This window comes from Haemorhous mexicanus, chromosome 21, assembly GCF_027477595.1.
Source record: "Haemorhous mexicanus isolate bHaeMex1 chromosome 21, bHaeMex1.pri, whole genome shotgun sequence".
NCBI lineage: Eukaryota > Metazoa > Chordata > Aves > Passeriformes > Fringillidae > Haemorhous > Haemorhous mexicanus.
Window position 1 is genome coordinate 5,092,565 of NC_082361.1, and position 20,647 is coordinate 5,113,211.

At 42.2% G+C, this 20,647-nt stretch overlaps 1 protein-coding gene across 18 annotated transcripts in view; it reads left to right on the forward strand.

Moving 5' to 3' along the window:
* FNBP1 (formin binding protein 1) overlaps positions 1-20,647 on the forward strand; it is a 69,977-nt gene that overhangs the window by 31,964 nt on the left and 17,366 nt on the right. For 7 of the 18 annotated variants that reach the window (XM_059865306.1, XM_059865308.1, XM_059865309.1 and 4 more), the window contains 4 exons: positions 7,355-7,483; positions 9,165-9,311; positions 12,740-12,937; positions 14,305-14,487. In XM_059865306.1, coding sequence (XP_059721289.1) covers positions 7,355-7,483; positions 9,165-9,311; positions 12,740-12,937; positions 14,305-14,487 — 657 coding nt within the window. The remainder of the gene's footprint in view (positions 1-7,354; positions 7,484-9,164; positions 9,312-12,739; positions 12,938-14,304; positions 14,488-20,647) is intronic. The other 11 variants (XM_059865320.1, XM_059865321.1, XM_059865322.1 and 8 more) reach the window with 3 other exon arrangements.

Sequence of the window (20,647 nt, forward strand, 5' to 3'; positions counted from 1 at the left end):
ACTCAGGGAGTCCCTCAGGAGAGCAATTTGCATTTCTGGAAGAGTAAGCCTTGTTTACAACCTGCCATCCCAGCCTCTCCATGCAGAGCAGCTGTTTCCCTTTTGGAATCATGACTAATTTAAGAGGGTCGATTTCTACTCAATAGAGAGTTAATGACTCCAGCAGGAGTGTCTGGGGAACTCCATAAATCTCCATTATGTACCCTATACATACCCTGTGCTTGGTGATAAGAGATCAAAGAGCAGATCATGAGCCACTTTTAGTGTAAGGCAAGGAAATCCAACTGAACTTAAATTTCTTTTTAGCAGTGCTCCCCTGCAGCAATGCTCTACGTGGCAATTTGACTGAGTTTTGTTACAATACAACTCTTTTGGGAGGTGATTGCTGAAGAGAGGGAAAAGGAGTGTGAAGGGGAGGCTTGAAAATATCTTCTGAATTAAACAATTGCAGATTGAATCACCAGTGCAATAGAACTGGTGTTCTAAGCTAATGCAAAGCAATCATTTTGGGCTGTACAGTTGGAAAGCTTCTTTATAGTCATTCTTTTTCTGTCAAAACATTGGAATAAATCTTTTCACCTGCATGAGAAGGCCTCAGAATTTAGCTGATTTTGTTTGTAAGCTGTTCAGTTCCAGTGAATCATGGAATACCAGGTTGGAAAGGAATTGAAGGATTGTCTGGCCCACTGTTCCTTGGCAAAAGCACAGTCTAGACAAGATGGCCCCAAACCCTTTTCAGCTGAATTGTGCCCCATGTTGGAGATTCCACCATTTCCCTGGGGAGATTATTCCAATGGCTCATTGTTCTCACTGTGAAAAATTGTCTCCTGGTGTCCATTTGGGATCTCCTCAGGGGTAACTTGTTCCCATCCCCCTTGTCCTTTCCCTGTGACTCCCTGCACAGTCTCCATCCTCCCTGTAGTCACACTTCAAACCCTGGCACACAGTGACAAGGTACCCTAAGCCTTCCTTCTCAGGCTGACCTAACCCAGGTCTCTCAGCCTTTCCTCACATGAGAGCTTCCCTGTGCTGGATCATCTCTGTGGCCTTTCTGGACCTTCTCTAGTCTGTCCAGGTATTCTTTTTGTATAGTGGGGACCACTGGACACAATACTCCTGGTGTGGCCTGAGAGGAGGGGGACAATGACATTATCTCTGCTGGGAAAGCCCTTGTTGCTGCAGCTCAGCATCACCCTGGTCACTCAGACTAATTCACCTCCCTGAGAGACAAAGTTGTGTGTTTTACCTATAAAATTGGTCTTCAGGACTACAAAATTTGTCCTGGTAACTTTTTCAACCCTGACTGTCCCTTCTGTGTTGGCCGTGTTTGTAAATTCTTTCTTGGAGAGAGAGGAGTAGAACCGTGCCCAGTATTCCAAGTATGAGCTAAGCAATCTATTACCCAGTCCTGAAATTTCCATTATTTATATTCAAGAAATAATTTCCATTATTTATATTCAATACCCAAATTTACACATGGCAGAGTTTAATTGCTTATGTAGTACAACTAAACAGACCTCCAGAAATCATTTAAACATTGTGGTCTAGTGCTCCAAATACATCTTTTTGTGTTACCTCCTCCATCAAACCCACATAACCTTCCATCCATAGAGATTATCCTTCTTTTATAATGAATTAGACTTGCTGGGTGTTTGCAGGGATTCACAGTTCAGTCATCCAGAGAGTTTGGTTGTTTAGTATTCATGACATGAGAATGGCAGTGCAAGGGGACAAACTTTTGGGTCTGAGGCACAGTTATTCCCCAGGCCCTTGGAGCAGTGTGCTGAGAGGTGCTGCTGTGCAGCTCTTCTTAATTAATTTAGTCCATCTCTGTTGTTAGAGCTTCATCAGGACTGTGTTGTTTGGGGATCTCTTTGTTAGTGTGAGTTTCTGAATGCTGACAGGATTGTGTGCAGTGAGACTGCACTAGATAACAATTCCTGAGATGTGGTGAGGAAGATTTTCCATCCTCTGTCAGTGGTTTGCTCATTTGTATATTATATCCAGCCAAAGGATTTCAGGGACCCACAGAGTCTCAGATTTTTCCTCCACCTCTTCACATGTTAAAAGAAAGGATTTTTCTTTTTGTTTCTTTCCCTGCTGTTATTTTGCACTCCCCATTCTGCTTTTTTTTTTTTTTTTTCTTTTGGGAAAGCAAATTCCAAATCCTTTCTCTTCTTGCCAGTTGAGGGAGACCCAAGTGGTTATTGCAAAATAGTAAAGAGTGGAGCTTGATTTGGAGGCTCTGTAAATCCAAGCCTGGAGCCTTGGCCCTGTTTTGGAGTCTGTGGCAGGATGCCCCCTGTCAGTAATGACCCTGCCCACGCTGCCAGCGCTGCTCTCCCCATGCCCAGGTCACAGGAGGGAGGGCCAGAGCCTGGAGCTGAAAAATCTGGGAGCAGTAGAAAGCATTCCTGAAATTGGGGAAGTGTTTCTGAGTCTGCCTTTATCATTAAGCTATTTTAAAGGGATTGGGTAGTTGATGGGAGGGGGCAGGGGTGATTTCTTTTTTTGTGTTTGCACTTTAGTCTGATCTTGGATTTGCCAAAGCCAGATCTGTTTTGGCAGGCAGTGGCCTGGCAATGATGCATCTCACATGCTGTCTGAGTTTGAAAGAAAAGAGGGGGTGCAGAATGGGAGAAAAGAAAGAAGAAACAAAGTGACACCAAAGTTTTGACTGGAAACTCTGCCATTCTGGACAAGAGCAACTGCTGAGGAGTTGAAGTGTTCCACTTAGTGTGGACCAGCTGAATAGCAGCCAAAGTTTTTTTCTGCCCTTTTCAGTTATTCATATCACTCTCACCATAACAGCCCTGAGGAGCTGCATTTTTTGTCTGTGTAAACCCAGAAGACAGTGTGTCTATTGACCCTTCTGCTGTTTCTGGAATGTGTCTCAGAAAATTGTTCTCAGCAAAATATCCTCATTCTTTTCTGTATTGGAGACCAAAATGGCAGAAAATATACTTGGTTTTTAAAGATTTCTCCTACATTTCATCACAAGTTGCATTTCCTATCCAAGGAGGCTTGGGAGAGAAAGTTAATGGAACAATACAGTTGAAAGTAATTAATTCTCTAAGAGCCTTCATGTAAAGTGTGGCAATTTGCAAAAATTTTCTTGCACTTTCTGGGTTGACAGTGCCCATCATCAAGTGTCTATATCCCCTTTCTCTGTTCAGTTTTCCTGTTCAAAGGCATGAAGTATTAGGACTGATTTAATTCAGACCAATATATAAAGCTTTACTAGTACTGCATGGTTGCAAGGATTATTTATGAGTTCCCTTGTCTGTCATTCTTTGATCTCATTCTGCTGAGCACTGATTGCTGAAGTTGCATCTTACTGATGAACTACAGATGGTTTCTAGCAGGTGATAAGAAGGCTCACACTAAATATATCTCTCTAACATGAGTTATTTCAAAGGTTTTCAGGGTTAACTTTCTTGTAATTTCTTATTTTAAAAGGGAAATAAATATCCCCACAGATACTGAAGTGGATTTCAGTGCATCAGTGTGTCCTACCCTGGCATCTCTGAACTGCTGGTAGAGTAATTTACCTGAACTAACTCATTATTTGGGAGTCTGGTTTCTGCAACTCAGTTGTTAAAAAGAAAATCTGCAGGAAATGGAGTTAAAATCATCTTGAGACAAGAATGTTTGTGCTCTTCCCACTATCTTAACAGACAGATGCCACAGTGTGTGTTGACAGCTCATATGGCCATTGAATTTAGGGTTGTTCACCTAAGGTGGGTGTGCTGCTGAGATCTGATTTTTTAAAAAATATTTCCAAAGTTCTGGAGATGGCCACAGAAATCAACACTTTGCAATTTAACCCTACTCTGCAGTTAGCTACTGTCCTGCATTCTTGCCCATCAAGCAGCAAGGCTGTCTAAACAAAGGGAAAAAAATGGGTTTGATTCTATTTAATGGCACTTCTGCAAAGATTCTGAGAGAGAAGGTCACCTGCAATAGGCCTCACCTGCTGCAGGGGAGCTGTTACCTGCTTCAGTCTGTCAGAGCTGCACTCCTTCTCCTGGGGTGTTCTCTCACAGCTGCAGAAACTCTCCCCTGGTGTGGCTGCTCAGCTCTGATTGCAGGTGCAGGGGAGCCCAAAGTTTACCTGTCTGCTCCCTGCAAGGCTGCAGGTGCTGCAGCTCCTGGGCTGTTGCTCATTTTGGGGAGCTCTCTTCTGGATGAGACCAGCAGTGACATTTGTGACCTTTTGCTTTTGGTGCTGCCACATGAGCTCAGACAAGAGCTCCCTTAACAAACCCAGACTTTGGGGGAGGAAGCAATGCCTGTATGCACTGTGCAGGTTTATTTTGGGGCAAAAGTACTGTTACAGAGGTATGTTTGGGGTGGGAGATGTGTGGAATCTGTGCATCTTTTGCAGTGCCAGTCATTTGGAAGCAGAACACTGCTGTTCTCCCCACAAGCCCCTCAGGTGTACACACCCCTTTTGCTTTTCTGCAGTGTTGAAAGGTGACCTCATTCTTTTTTCCTTTGAAGAGGGGAATTTTTGCTGCATTCTGAGTCCCTGGCCCTGACATCTCTTACAGCTGAGCAATCTGTCAGCCTGGAGAGGTGGATTGTGTTTCACATATGGGGCTGCAAACTGAGCTCTGCTCACTCATCCCTGCCCAGTTAAAGGAGAGGATGTGTTGACTGAAAACTGCATCCCAGTATTGTTCTGTATCTGAAGTCACTGTCTGGTTTTCCAGACCCCAATTATTCCAAAGCCTTTCCTCCTGGAAATACTGCTCAGAGCAAATCTTTCAGCATTAACTCCAAGAAGCCCCAAAAAAACCTTCTCTGAAGCTGTTTGCATGCTCAAGTGAGCAGCAAAGAAGCAAAACTTCATTTTCTGTAAAGCCCAGCTATAAATTCCTCCTGAAATAGCTTCTGTGACTCTCTGCAGTTCTGGGCTACTTCATCCACTACTCTGAATGTGAAACTTAACATCATTGCTTGTTTTTATCATTCTGTGCTTCATCAGAGTGCAGGAGTCTCACTATAAGGTACAATTCTGTTAATACTGGTAGTGATGATGTTAGAGGAAGTGACATACTGAAATGAAGTAATAAAAAATTCAAGATTAAAAAAAATCTATTTATTTTCAGATCCAAATACCTCATTGGAAAGATATTTAAACAGTTTGAAGCTTGCCAAATGCATTAAATGGCCAAGAGAAACAAAGCATCACTAGGGCTCTCATACAAAAAGTTCTGGTTTTGGAATGCACCCAATTTTATTTACTCATCTGCTGCCCCCTCTTATTTGGGTCCAGTTAAGATAATTTTGGAAACTGAATGTCTGTCTACTCTTGTATACATTTAGCTCAGAGTTACTTGGTCATATCCAGCTAAGGAGTTTGAAAATGAGCTCTGATGGCTTTAATGCTTGCTGGGTCTGCCTGGAAATGTGTAATAATGGATTTCTTGTTTTTCTGCTTCAACAATAGAGTCAAGGGACAAATTCCTGAGTTGCATTATTTCAAATTATTTTTAAAAAAAGAAAGGGAGAGACAGCTGTATGAGTGGGAGTGGGGCTGGTGTAAAGTCAGCTCAGACAATGGGTTCCTCTTAGGTAGAGGAGGAGAATGGGCCTCACAAATGGATATTGATCTGCAGCAGCTGGGATGTGAGGAAGGGCTTGGGAGATGAGTGTGAACCACTCTTACAGCTGCTGCCTTTCCATGGCTGACTTTGTTTTCCTGGTAAATTTTTATTTGTGGCACAAGGATACATTGTTTTCCACTTGTATTTAATGTAGCTGCATGTGAGTGTGTGGATGGTGAAGTTTAATAAACTTTATAGTGCTTGGGCAGGGAAATGATTGATTGATGTGGCTTTGTGGAATTTGATTGCAGGAGGTGAATTTTCTGGACTCAGGCACTCATCCTTTGGTCAGTTAAAACTCCTGGGAACAGGCAAAGTTGGATGTATGTGTTTTATTGGATTCACTTATTTGGTTATAGTCACATTCTTCTCCATTTGATGCTACTGTTTCATCTCCTGTGATGCACTTATTGCCCAGTGTCTCCTCATTCTGCTTAAATTATTTCTGGAGAAAGAGTGTGACGGGGATCTGTGAAATTCCTACAATTGACTGCAGAAGCAATATCTGAATTGAGATGAAACAAATTATTAGGTGAGATGTGCAAACTAAAAATGTGGAGGAAGGCTACTTCTTTACAAACTGAGATTTGAAACCTCCTGGCAGAATTTGTTGCCTTCCAGTTATGATTACAAAAACGTTCCATGATTTGGTATTCCATGGATTTCTTGTCAGGAAACTGTTGTCTGCTTGGGACAGTTCAAAGAGTAACCCTGTTCTGAACTGGTTTTAATGGGAGCCCACTTAAAATATGCTAGAATTCTTTGTGGTGTTGTGTTCCCTGAAACATGGTTTTTAAAACAGCATTTTTCTGCCGTGTCTGAAGGAATTATTCAGAAATTCAGCAGCAGAGCTCCAGCCAGGGAGGGGGAGCTTCAGTGTGGGGAAGGCATAGGGAATTTTGGAAGAGAAGGGAAGGAAGAGCTGCTGTGTGAAGGCCAAAGGCAGGGAAGGAAAAGGCATCTAAACCAAACAGATGGGAGAGGCAGTAAGGGAAGAATATTGGGCAGTGAAACAGATAACAGAAGGCCTTGGGAACAGAACTGTAAGGGGAGGAATCTGAAAACATGAAAGGGTCACTTGGGGACAGATTATTCTAGGGAAAGAAGTGAGATTAATTGCCCAGTGCTCTGCTATGTTGGGTAGCAAAGCAAATCATCTGTGTGGGTAAAAATAGGAAGGGAGGCATCTCAGCTGCTGCTCAGGATCCTCTTTCCTTGTGTGCTTCATGCTTGGGCTGTGTGAGGAGTGAGGAGAAAGGGCTCTGCAGGGCTCACAGTTAACAGGTTTTGTCATGATTATGTTGGCTAAAATGAGACAAAACTCTTGTGTATTTTCTCACTTCCCTTTCCCCAGAAAACAGTGCTGACCAACAGGGAAGCAGCCCATTAGAGGAAAGCATCATTTTCTCCCCCAGCAGGGCACAGGGGGAGCAAGAAGTGAGTCCATGAAGGTGCCTGTCCCGTGGGCAGGTGGAGGGACCAGCTTGTTTTGGTGTTTGATGTGCAGTTCAAGCAGAGGTTGCTCATGGAATGCAAAATGGTTCATGAAATAGCACATTGGAACCCCAGAAAGGAGCAGCAGCACTGTCCACACTGCAGCTTGAATGTTTTACACAAGAGGAGTAAACCAAAAGCTGGTGTTTATAGTCTCATAATGTTCCTGGCTAGCTAGATGAGGAGTAGCACAATGCAATTGCTTTCCATGTAGCCTAAATTATAAATTTCTTTTGGTATTTCTTCAGGCAAGACAGCAAGCCCAACTAAGACATCAGATGGCAGAGGACAGCAAAGCTGAATATTCTTCCACCCTACAGAAGTTCAACAGTGAGCAGCATGAACATTATTACACACACATACCAAACATCTTCCAGGTAAGGAAGGGCACTGGCAGGGCTCTAGAGTAGCTCATAATCCTGTGACAAGAATACATTGCTCATCATCTCAATTCTATGACCCTGACTTTTAATTTTTGGTGATTTTTTTTGGTCCTTCTTAGCAAATTTTACATGCAATCTGCCACCCTGAGAGATGGTAGGATAAATTATCCCTTTTTCTTAAATTAGATATAAAGGGATCAATAGCAGACAGGGAAGGTGACGTTGAAGTGTCATGACAGATGAGGACAGCCTTTGGAATCCTCACAATCTATCTCTGTTCAGCTCCTGTGTCTGTGCAGCTGGGGATGAGGGAGAGCATCCCTGGCATTGTTGGGGCAGGAGGCAGCTGGGCATTGTTGCATCTGTGAAGTCCAGCCCTTTAAAACCTGTGTTCAAACCAGGCTGCACAGATGGTTAAATGTGAACCACAAGAATTCTGCAGCAGGGAGTCCAAAGGGTTTTAAGGAAGCCACTGATTGTGTCTTAGGGTGCCTAAGGACAGGCTGCAGAGGAAGAATAAAAAAGCCATCAGATTCCTTCTGAGTGAAGATCTGAGTTTGTGCTTGAATGAGAGAATTGAGGTTAATGTAGTAGAACAGAACTTCTAAATGATTGTTCCCTTGTAATGGGTCATGAGCATCAGAAGTGGAAAATGCAACCTTTTCAAGGGAGGACATGTCACATGCTTGTCACCAGATGAGCAGGAGCTGATATTTGCGTGGCAAACACGCACTTCTTACCCACTGCTGAAACTTGTGAGCTAAATGGACACCTCCTCTTTTGCCTCATGGTATTTCAAACCAATGCCTTGAGATAAGCTGTTCCTGGAATCCAGCAAATGCTGCAGCTGAGGAGGAGCACTCTGATCTCTAGGTGAGCATGGTCAAGTCCTGCAGATTTGCCCTCTTCCTTGCAGTGAGCTCCAGGGCTTGCTTTTAGGTGTTTAAATAAGTTGTTTTGTGAAGAATTGATGCTGCTTGTGGATCAGTCAAGGCAAAGGGGATTTTGCTCTTGCAGCCCAGTGAAACAGCCTGCTCCTGTTCATGCCCTTCTCTATCCTGCTAGTGGAATTATGCCACATTCAGTTTCTCTCTGTGGTAAAGGAAAGGCCCCTGGAAGAGATGCTGGAGATCCTGGAACTGAATCCACTGAGCAGTGAGGAGCTGTGCTGTGAACAACACATGATGTTTTTATTGTGCATTAATACATCAATACATGATGTGCAGGACTCCCTAAACACCAGAAATTACCTTCTAGGGAAGAGAAGGGGAGACATCAAGATCTTTGGTTGGATTCTACAGTGAAATAAAAATGAGATTGTTCTGAACATGCACAGAAAATGAAAGAATTTGTTGCAGAAATTCTTTTAAAAGCCTTAGGAACCATCCTTACAAAAGTCTAAAGCTGGAGTTTGACAAATCAGCATTTTTTAACATAAAAAGTTAATTGAAAAATTTCCAGTAATAGTAAAAGAGATTACTTTAAGAATGACATTTTGATGTGTGAGGGAACAGTATCATTTGGTGCCTTCCTGAGAAGCAGCTGTCCTAGTTTGTTCTTGAAAATATATTTAATCCTTAAGTTTTAAAAGAGTTGATGTAAGCTGGAGAGGAAAATTGGGTGAAACTGTGAAGTTAATCCTGATGTTTGACCTGAATGAAATGTAATATTTTAGAAAATACAAGAGATGGAGGAAAGAAGAATCGTGAGGATAGGGGAATCCATGAAAACCTTTGCAGAAGTCGACCGCCAAGTGATCCCCATCATTGGGAAGTGTCTGGATGAGATAACAAAGGCTGCAGAATCAGTGGATCACAAGAATGTAAGTGTTGTATTGGTGTTGTCATATTTAGTATTGGTCTCAAATTCATGGAGACTGAAATCTCAGGCTCAGCACAAGAGCTTTGCAGTCACAGAATTAAACCAAAGAACAGCTTCTTGTCCCAAGCTGCTTTGTCTGGGGCAGGATGTGCTCAGATTATTCCCCAAATCTACTTAACATCCAGAAATTCCTTTCCTGCAGCACTTTTTAATTTTTTTGTTTTTTATTAAGGAATATGCTCTCACTTTATTAGGATAATTATTTTTTGAAATATTGCATTTTAAAAACAGGAATCAGCATGTGTTGTTGGACATAATTTCAGATACTTAATCACCAATTCTTATAGAGGGGGTTTCTATGTCTTATAAACAGAAAACTGTCTGTTTCAGAATTGCCTTGATTCCAGTTAAATTTATAATAATGAAAGTATTTAAAGTATTACCTACAGGAACAATCATAAAATCTTTCTGTAAAATATTTCTTGGCAGGTTTGAGGTTTGTTGGCAATCTATAAATGAGCAAATCTTGATGTCTGAACATCATTTTCCTTCACAGGATGCAAAGAAACCTCTCTGATGGAAAAGCTGATAAAAGATTTCAGTTGAGCTTCCTGATGTACAGTGACCACAAGGTCAAATGTGTTTTCTGTTTTGTTTGCAGAGTGATCTGCTCCCTTCCTACATGAAGCCTCTGTTCTTCCAGCCTTTCTCATGGATCACATTAGTGCTTCAAATGTTGACAGCAAATGTCTTGCTGCCTGTTTGAATTTCCTAGACATGTTTTCCACTGGAATCTTTTCTGAGCTGTTCAGTGCCTGGAGCCATGAACTGGCAGCATAACCCCAAGGCTGAGGTTTTGAAATTAATCCTCTACTCTCTGTTCAGCAATTGCTGTCACAGAGAGCAGCACAGGAAACTCAGGGATCTGAAAACCACTCTCTGAGTGGAAAAAGGGGGAATTGGGGCAGCAATTCCCATGTTAGAGCAACACACTCTGCTTGAGGTCCAGCTTTTGGTGCTGCATGGTGAAATCATGCAGGGGACATTACCATCCCAGCCTACACTCTGCCCAAGTCTTCTTAGCAAAACATGCATAAAATTAAGCTGGGTGCTGGAATCAGGGTGAATTTTATTATTTGCTCACAAATAAGTCCATGATGGCTCATACACAAGTGTGACATGGGAAAATGATGACTTTGAGCATTGATAACTGAATTTACCAGGATCTCCTGTAAACACTGTGCTGACAAAAATGTATTTACCCAAAATAGTTATATTGAGCAGCTACAAAGGGTTTAGTGTGTCCTATCTGGAAACAGTTATGTTCATAAAGACTTCTTTCTCCTTAAATATCCTCAAGGATTTTTTCATCTCTGGAGCAGTCATTTCTAACTGTGTTGATTATAATGAAAGTGCTGGATTGGATATTAAACATGCAACTGTGTAAATTGGATTGCTTTATGCCCTCACTGCACTGCAGAATTCCTGTTAATGCCAATAGAAACTGCCTGGACTTAGCAGGGACTACTGGTTTGCTGTTACTGTGTTTCTAAGTTTTAAATATTTTTTTCTCCCATTTCCCCTTTCTAACCACTTGACCAACACAAAGGTCATGTGGCAAGTGTGAGCTGTGGTACCTGCCAGGTGAACCTGTGCAGAACCTGATTCAGAGGGCTCTAGCAGCAGATAAAATGAATTTGTTATGGGCTTGGAGTTCCTGTTATGACATTATCTCTGTGATATATGGAGCATGCTGGTTATTTTTAGCTCCATTGTAGTGGAATGATGTTTTGAATAAATGGAAGGAACACTTTACAATTCAGAAGGGAAAAAGGGAAAAACTTCATGCACAGGATAAAATACCAGTGGGATATTAAATATAGCATCTCTTAGAATCAGAGAATGGTTTGGGTGGGAAGGGACCTTAAAGCCCATCCAGTTCCACCCCCTGCCGTGGGCAGGGACACCTTCCACTATTCCAGTTGCTCCAAGCCCTGTCCAGTGTGGCCTGGAACACTTCCAAGGATGGGGCATCCACAGACTCCAGGCTCTTGCAGTCTCTCCATCTTTCCTGTAGGCTCCCCTTAGGTACTGGAAGGCAGCAGCTAAGTCACCCCAAAGCCTCCTCTTTTCCAGGCTGAGCAATTCCAATTCTCTCAGCTTTTCCCACCATTTCACCTTCTTCTCTAATTCTTCTTCATCTTGCTTTCATGTCTATCATTAAAAATATCTTCAAGTTTAGATCTCAGGAAGTTTTAATGTCAAACAAGGATGGGATAGTGGGAAGTGTTCTACCTCCCTAAAAGTCATGCAGGAATTTCATGGTGCCACCTGATAGATTGTGAGGATCTTAAATCCATGTGGATCTTCACAATCCCATGAAGACTTTTGCAAAGCTTTTCCTGTATCTGTGTTTTCCTCAATGGAGCCTGGCCTTTGGATATGTTTATATCCCAGCAGATTTCTCCTGAACAGCATTTTACCTAGAGCCACTCAGAGAACCTGTGAAATGCCTTCAAAGCACCAAGTTCTTTTTATGTAACAGGGCAGTGATGCTCTTCTCTAGAGAATAATAAGATATTTGTGTGCCAAGGCAGAGCATCTCTAGAGATCTTGGAATACAGCTGTTGGAGTATAACAGGATCTCTCTTCCCAAGAAAACAAGTAGATAAGAAGTCTATTAGGATATTTTTTCCTGAGTCCATTAGATTTAAATGCATTTGGCAAGCTGAGGTCTGAATTTGATCTTATGTATAATTAATTTTGTTTGTAGACTTGAGTTGGAAGAATGCTATGGATTAGTTTGGCTTTGATTTGTGGTTTCTGTTTTCCTTTCCCTCTGTCCAAAATAAAAGAGCAAAGCCATTGTACACCATCTACAGCCAGTTTGGGGCTGACTTAGATCCCTCCTAGCAGTACCAAGTGGGAATTTGGCTTCAGTGGCTCCCACACCAGGGCACAGGGCTGCTGGTGTGACCTTGGACTGCTCAGATATTGGGTAAAGCTCATGAAACATTTACAGCCATTTACTGTCACTGAATTCACAACCAACTTGTTGACTTGTGGCAGAGTTGATCACATGAGAGCTCTGCTTTATAGGAGTCTTTATTGGGATTTTCCTCTTATTTGCTAACAGCTCTATTCCCAGCAAATCTGTACCTTAAATCTTTGTTATGAATCACTTACTGAAGTGTGATTTGCTTTTCTAGTCAGTAAAGTTCCCAGGCTCTTACTCCTTTCCAGAAGAAGGTGGAGAGACTTGCATTGATCACAGGCTCTGGAAGGGAATTAATTCCCAGGAATGAGTCTGGTCACTCCCAGGGTTGGTCCCACACAGACAAACCTTCTTGTTCTGCCTTAAAGTGCCACCAATCTGATGTCAAGCTTCCCCTGAGATGTTCACACCTGTGTTGGTCTGTCCCATTCCAGGATTCCCAGATGGTAATAGAAGCCTTTAAATCAGGGTTCGAGCCTCCAGGAGACGTCGACTTTGAGGATTTCACTCAGCCCATGAAGAGGACAGTGTCTGAATCCAGCCTTTCCAACTCCAGAGGGGATGGGAAATCAGAGCCCAAGTTTGGTAGCAAATCCAAGGGCAAGCTATGGCCATTCATCAAGAAAAATAAGGTACTGATTTGTAAACTTGAGCTTGGTGCTAGTATGTGTTCTGTCAATAACCTGTGTCTTGTCTAGTAATCTTGGCAAGTTTAGTTTTCTTTAAAGAGAATTTTAGATTTAGAAAGTTAATAACTGATGTCTTAATATGGTGTTTTGTTGTAGTCTTTGGTTACTTAAATTTCTTTATAACTTTAATTATTGTTTTCTTGTATAATTTCGTTAATTATGTTGCAGTTTTTAAATTAATTTAACTTAAGTTGTCATGTCTCTGCCATGGTTCATTTCTGTTCCTAACTCAGAGAAGGAGTTGTAAACCACTTACCTAGTGCCATGTGTGCCAACTAACATTGTTACCTGTGGGGAGCTTCAGTGTGGCATTACTGTTTTGACACTCCTCAAACTCTCCTTGGCTTTCCATTTGCGTGGTCTTTCCAGTCTGTGCACTGGGGTCAGCAGGTGGGTGGCTGGGAGCAGGGAATTGCTGGGATTCACTCTGAAGCACAACTAATGGAGCAGAACTAACTGAGCAGTTGACTGTTTAAAAGACCATATTAACTTATGTACCCATTAAACCTTTTTCATCCCACTGTCATACTTTACACCATAATGCATGGCAGCATTTATCTGGGGTTACCAGGACGTGTCAGGGGGACTGGACTCAATCAGGTTTCAGTAACACTGATGGAAGCCCAGAACAGCTTTGTTTTTTTGACCTCACTCTTGCTCTGACCCCTTTACCAAACCACTTAAATTTGAGTTTTAAAAATCTCCAAGTTATCATTCCTGTAGTGCTGGTGTGGGAGAGGACTCGCTGTCTGGTGCTTACATCAGTGTAGCCAGAATGAAAACACAACCAGGACTAACTCCTGAGCAAATTCATAGAGTGATCTGTACAAGTGAAGTGTGATGCACGTGGCTGAGGTATGATTTGGAAGCAGGAAGGAATGTGGTTTGTTGTTTTCCAGATAATAGAAACGCTACTGGGCACTAAGGTACCTTCCTTATCTGATCCATTTAAATTCAGGTATTTGAAAGCTCTATCCATATGCATTATTGCAGCTGTCCACAGAGCAGAACAGGGCAATTTATGGGGATAGTGCTGCATGGAAGAGTCTGCATGAGCTTCCTTCAAAATACTTTTGTGTTACTCTTCTGTTGCATCACTTACTAATACTTTCATTTATCACAACTCTTCATTTAACACGACTCTTAACTACTGCTTTCTCCCCCCTTTTAAACCATGGCCTTTAATATTTAATTATTTAATTGGTTTTTTCTCTGGATTTCAAATATTGGTTTTGATGCTTATTTTCGTTTTGTGTTTTATCTTTTTATTTTGGTTTTTATTCTGTCACTTCTCCATCTCTTATACGTAGCTTATGTCCCTTTTAACATCCCCCCATCAGCCCCCTCCTCCTCCCCCTGCCTCTGCCTCACCCTCTGCTGTTCCCAACGGCCCCCAGTCTCCCAAGCAGCAAAAGGAACCCCTCTCCCATCGCTTCAACGAGTTCATGACCTCCAAACCCAAAATCCACTGCTTCAGGAGCCTAAAGCGCGGGGTAAGTTCTCCTCTGGATACCTCTCTCTCTCTTTTTCTCTCTCTTTCTCTCTCTCTTTTCTTTCTTGCGCTTTTATTGCACGTTCTGTTAAGTAAAAACTTTTTTGTTTTGTGAACGGTTCCATTGTGTTTGATCATAACATGCAGACAGATCCAAGGGTTCCCAACATGTAAAGCCATTTGTAGTCAAAACCCCCACAGTGAAACCACAAAAAGTACAGTTCCTGATGGGAATTACAAATCTGGGTGTCTTGGGGGAGGAGGGGATGGACAAAATACAGAAGGAGGAGCTGAGCATGGAGTAAGGCTCATGTAAGAAGTCAAAGCCTTTAGTTTTTTTCTCTGTAGGATGGGTTCAGCTCAATGTCTGTCAGAAGGAGATGAGTAAATTAGGAGGGATTCTAGGAGATAATAGTTGTGATTTCAGATGGTATAAGCTCAGTCTGGAATGATGTGACATTGTCACTGGAGCAGTGGGAACTTTGTTCCAGTCATTCATCTCGTGGTTCAGGTGCTGCAGTGTTAGTTTGTGTAGGAACTCTGAGTATTGACATAAAAACTGGTGAGAGGAGGAAGGTGAACTGATTCTGGGTGGGAACAAAGCCTTTCCATGGTCCAGGTGTGCTTTAAACCAGGGCTGCCAGGTCAGGGGAGTCTGGAACACAATTCCCAGCACCACAATGCACAGTTTAAACACATCTTCTGTGTGCAAAAGCTTTATTAGTGCAGTTTATATTATAAATAATAAGTTTATTAGTGCAGTACATATTATGCAAACTCCAAATGACAGAGGAGAGGTTCTGAGGGAGCAGGATTTGGGATCCCCTGTCAGCAGCTGCAGTGCAGTGTCAGTGCTGCTTTAAGCACTGTGTGGTGGAAAGATGCTGAAAACCTCCAGGGCTGATTTGGGGATTCACCTGGGTTTAGGTCACACTGGACCAACATTTTGTGACACATCACCACTGTTCCAAGCTCAGTGTCCCTGTCTCCTTTGCTGCTGATAAAGAAGGAAATATGGCCTGAGGTTTTCCAGTCAGCTGCTGTTCCTGTTGCTGATAGCAGCTGTGGTTATATTCACAAACCAATGTTGAAGTGTTTGTGTGGAATTAAATCCTCTCATTGGTGGTCTTCATAAGCAGTAAATAAAATGTCAGGCCCCTGAGATACAATTTGCCATTTATCAAACAAAAATAAGACTTTATCTTCCCCAAAACTCTTACATGGTATGGTTCTACTGAAAATTTGCTGGCACAGCATGGCTCTGCCTCCTAGGTGAAACCCCTAGAATTATTTTCTCCTATAAAAATTACAGGAAGGAGACAAAAGTGTTCAGTATTTTAAATGTTGTTTAGAGCAGACAGTGAGGAAGTGACTACTTAGAAAAGCCCAAATTCTGCTCCAGGCACTCATTTAGGTCTGAGGACTGGAGCTGTATAAAAGCAGAGATGATTTCCATGGGGAACTTCAGAGGCTGGTTACAAAGAACTGAGAGCAGTGCTGTAAACAATGCACTGTCTCGTCTGGTTACAGACAGAACAGTCAAAAATAAAGATGTTTTAAACAGTTTCAGTTCTTTGCTAGGAAATTGCCATTTAATGGGACACTAAGAACACAAAAAATCCCATTTCTTCCCATCCCTGTTTCACTGGGGAAGTGGGAAGTTTCTAAGCTGTCCAAAGGCAGGTTCTGAACGTGTCCCTCCTTACCTTAGTTGCAGTTTGACTCAGAGCATCTTTTCTCAGTGGTTTTTCCAGGTGGAGACAGACTTTCAGTTCTGCTTGTGCAGCAGCAGAGCTGAGGATGTGCTGGGTGGTGGCACCACTCCTGGGGTGGCAGCTGGAGCCCTCCTTGTCCTGGGCAGTGCTGGGTCACTTTGGGGTGAAGGCACTGCTGGAGGTCAGGGGGTGTGTGGCAATCTAATGCTCCATTGTGGCATTCAGAGAACAGAATGTTGAAATGAGTATTTCCTACTTGACTTAAAAATACTGGTTTGTAGTTCCCTGGGCACTTCACCAGTTTGTTTCAGATGTATGAATCCCTCCTGACTGATTGCTTGCCCATATAAGCAATTATAACTAATAGCTTTTCACAGTTCCTGAAGGAAGACCATTATTTTATATATTACCTGTCTAAGAAATCCAAGCACACCTTAAGAATTCTGCATGCCATATTGTTTCAAGTCCTTTGTGTGAAAGGCAAAGTAATGAGAACAATGTCCTATAGTCTTCTCTGGAATCCCTCAATTTCTGCTGACACATTCATTGAGAATGTGCAAGGAAGGGCTATTGCTAAATCTTCATTTAAACCTTTCACTGTGTTCTTTTGCTATTTCATTTCCTTCCCCTGTCAGCTACCAGGGTGTTTGTGTGTAAATACTTTTCCTGCCTGACTCATCCTGAGGATTTGGAGTCCAGTGTTCAGATCACCCTCTCTTATCCCAGAGGGATGAACTCAGGCCCCTTGGATCATTTAGAGATATGGAGGAGGAGGAGAGGCTGAAAACCTCTGGCATCTTGCTCTGTCTCATTTGGAGACTTGTCAAATTCACATTTTAGAGCTCCTTGGTGATTTGTATTTTACAAATGGTCGGACTAAGAGATCATCAAAGTGCCATATGACCTTCAGAAATAAAATCATTCTAACCAGGCAAAAAGAAAATCAAGAACCACCCACAAATCCTTTAAATTTATCAGGTGAAAAAGAAGGACATTTGATCTGTACAGCAGGGAAACAGCTTTTTGGAAGGTCATGCAGGGACCAGCAGGGCAGCACAGTGTAACAAGAGTTGGGGCTCTGGATCATTTCACTTGCTCTGAATTGTCTCTGCACTGCTGGGTTTCTTCCATGGCAGAATTCCACTCCAGACACCCTCAGTGAAGGTGCCCACAAGGCTCTTTATGTCTCATTTTAGAGTATTCAGCCAAATTGTCAAGCAGGTGCTCCCTGGATTTCTTGATAACCTGAGCTCTCAAATCCTACAAAGCCAGGGAAAAAAGTTTACTTCAGAAAAAATGGGATCACATTCCTTTTTTGCACTGTCTTAAGGAATAAGGAAAAGAAAAACTATTTGACATGAGCAAGTCCTGAGAGTGTAGCAGGATAAATTCCAGCAGCAGGAATTGCACATTGTAATTGATCCTTGAAACACGACACGGGAATGGATTCCCCTGCAACTCCTCCATGAAATCTGGGAGATCACAATGTGTCTGGAGAGGGAGAGTGTTTTAGCAATTTCCTTTGAAGATTTTGTTTTAGCATCTTAGGTTGCATTTGGCAAAATCACTGGTGACTGTTAAAACACATTGTATAATTAGCTATGATATGTTCTGTGCCCAGTCTGGTTTTAATTTTGCTTCCAAACCAAAAATCCAATGAATCTTGTTTTCATGGAAGGAAACAGATGCCTGAACAATTCACAACAGATGCAAGGTTAATGTGGAGGCACCAATACCAGTACCAGTGGTCACTGCCAATATGAAATCCTAGTCCGTTAAAAAAAAAATTTAAATTTTTAGGTGCTGACTCTTGTCAGTGTCTATGGTTTTCTAATCACATTTTTGTGTTTCCCTCAAAGCTTTTTTCTTCTAACCCCAGCAGCAGAAATGTCCATTATAGAGAATACCATAAAACTGTTGGAGCACTTATTATGGATCAGAGCTAGGAGAAGGGGAAAACTGTCACACATTTTTTTGTGTTTTTCTAATAGCTGCTTTAAAAGACACTATAAAATTAGTGTGGCACTTCAAATCAACTTCATCTCTTTAGGGAAGTTAAAGCCAGAAGAGCACAAAGAAAGAGGAACCAGTTACATAACTTATAATTTCATTTATGCTTGCTCTGCTTTTTCTAATTCCATTTTGAGGACAAAGGAAACTCGGTATTCTGCTGGTTGGTATTAATTTTGTGTTCTTTAATTTTATTGCTGCAGCAGCAGTAACATCAGCACCATTTTTTAAAAGAGCAATCCTCCAAACTAACAACATCCAGGGGTAGAACTTACACCTTTGAATGACTCCGTGTGTGCTGGACTTGGCTTCCCTCCCTCTCCCCAGAGCCTGGGAAGTGGCTGAGCAGGGAGGATGGTCTGGGAGCTGGGGCAGACATTGCTGCTAGCATCCAAGTTCTATAAAGCACACGGAGGAAATTTTGTGGTTTCCTTTCTAGTGGAAGTTGTTGACTTCATTACAATGTGATTTGATTTCCATTGCACTCGTTGCTGTGTCCCTCCCCGCCCGTCTCCTCTGACACTCTGTGCACTCCTGTCCCTTGACACCCAGCTCTCAATCTGCCCCACTGGTCAGTCCTTTGTTGTTCTGTGAGCATGCAGAGGCAGCCAGCAAACCACCCCTTCTCCAGCCTGCTCTGTCCCCTGCCCTGGGAGCACTTGCTGTTCCAAAGTCTCTCTCTGTGCCAAGACCGGGACTTTTCGGCGGGTGGGGTCATTAAATCCGTGGTTTGTTCTAGCACTGAGAGAGATGCCTTCTGACCTTGGGATTTAAACAAGCACTTAAAAATACCATGTTTTCTGATCTGTCTGAGCATGCTGAACTCTTAATATCCACCTGGCTCCCAGGAGGCTCCCACTCTGCACTTTGAGGGTAGTTCAACACCAAGCTCTCTTTTGCTGTAGAAGCAGTGAACACAGAGGTGCCGTGCTCATCCCCGGTGTAACCAATGTGTGTTTTCTCTTGCTGACTCACCAGCAGACACAGTCTTTGTATATTCACAAAGAACTCATGAAGAGGACTTTAGGGACACCCACGTGTGCCGTTGAGGCTAGGGAATATGTTGTAAGTCTGAGTATGGTGTGATCAGCCCATACTGTTGCTACACAGTCGCTAACCCCACTTACAACGCCGGCCCCAGTGTGCTGTGGGAATGTGCTTTGTCAAAGAGCCAAGGAAAATTTGGTGGGAGGCAAATGGCAGCTTACAGTGTGATGTGCAGGAAAGATAATGTCTGCTAGTCCTGGAAATGCTGAAATTGGCACAATTAAAGTAGCTGGACCTGTGAAATTCCAAGTGTTGCGAACAGGTCCTGCACATGTATTTTTAAATGATTTAATGAATGCAGTCTTGAGCATCACGAGCCCTGACGGACAGGAATTCTGTGCCTTGGTTGTGAAGCATTCCCTAGAACCTTTGGAAACTTCTGTGAGCTGTCTATAATAATGATAGTTCATGGAATCAAGATATGTGACCTCAAAATCTGCTACTTGGACAAAGCAGAGTATGGGGAGGTTGTTACAGGGCCACTAAAAAAAAAAAAAAGAAAGAAAAGAAAATTACCTCTTGGTTGTATGTATGGAAGCCCAGTGATATATTTCAACCCTGTTTTCTGTAAGTGAGGTTAGTGGCCGTGACTGTCCAATAACACATGGACCTGCTGGCTTTCATGCTCTCATGTGTTATTGAAGCTTGTGGCTCTTAGACTCTTCATTATTTTCCCTGCAAGACTAAGCTAGGCTTGGTTTAAATTGACAGCTTGAAACACATTTGCTCATTTCAAGGAAGTGTAACTTTCTTGATCATTGGGGGGAGCACCTTTGTTCTCCCAGGAGCTGTGAGCAAGTTTCTAGCTGTGAAAAGCCAACAGAATGGGCAAAAGTAGTTATGTAGTGTTTAATGCAGATTTATTTTCAATCTGCTTATATTTGTTTATAGAAACTGAATCACTGTCACGTAAAATTACCAATAAATTTCAGAAATGGAAAACTGTGAACATGACTTATTTCAGCATTTCATTGTTTCCAGCCTATGAACTGCTTAATTTATACTGGTTATAACAATCCCTGATGTACTATTTGGAAATGCTATTAATAAGTTCTCTATTTTTGTCATACTTAACAGCAAAAGAATTGGGCATACAGTGTCTGTAATCCCTTTCAAATTTGCTGAATTTGCAGCAAAAGAATAGCCTTGATGCAGATGATTCTCCGCAGTGTTTAGTGCCTTTAGAGTGAGTAGTGTTTAGCCACTAGAGCATGTAGCATACATTTGTGCCTTTTTAGAGTGCTTCATAGGTAAATATTTATTCTGCACCATGAGTCTTGTCTGTATCTATGTACAAGAATCTCAATTTGTGCTGATCATGTCTATGCTAAAGTTCACAGGAGTGCTAAAGCAATGATGCAAACACAAGCTGCCTACGCTGAATTTCTT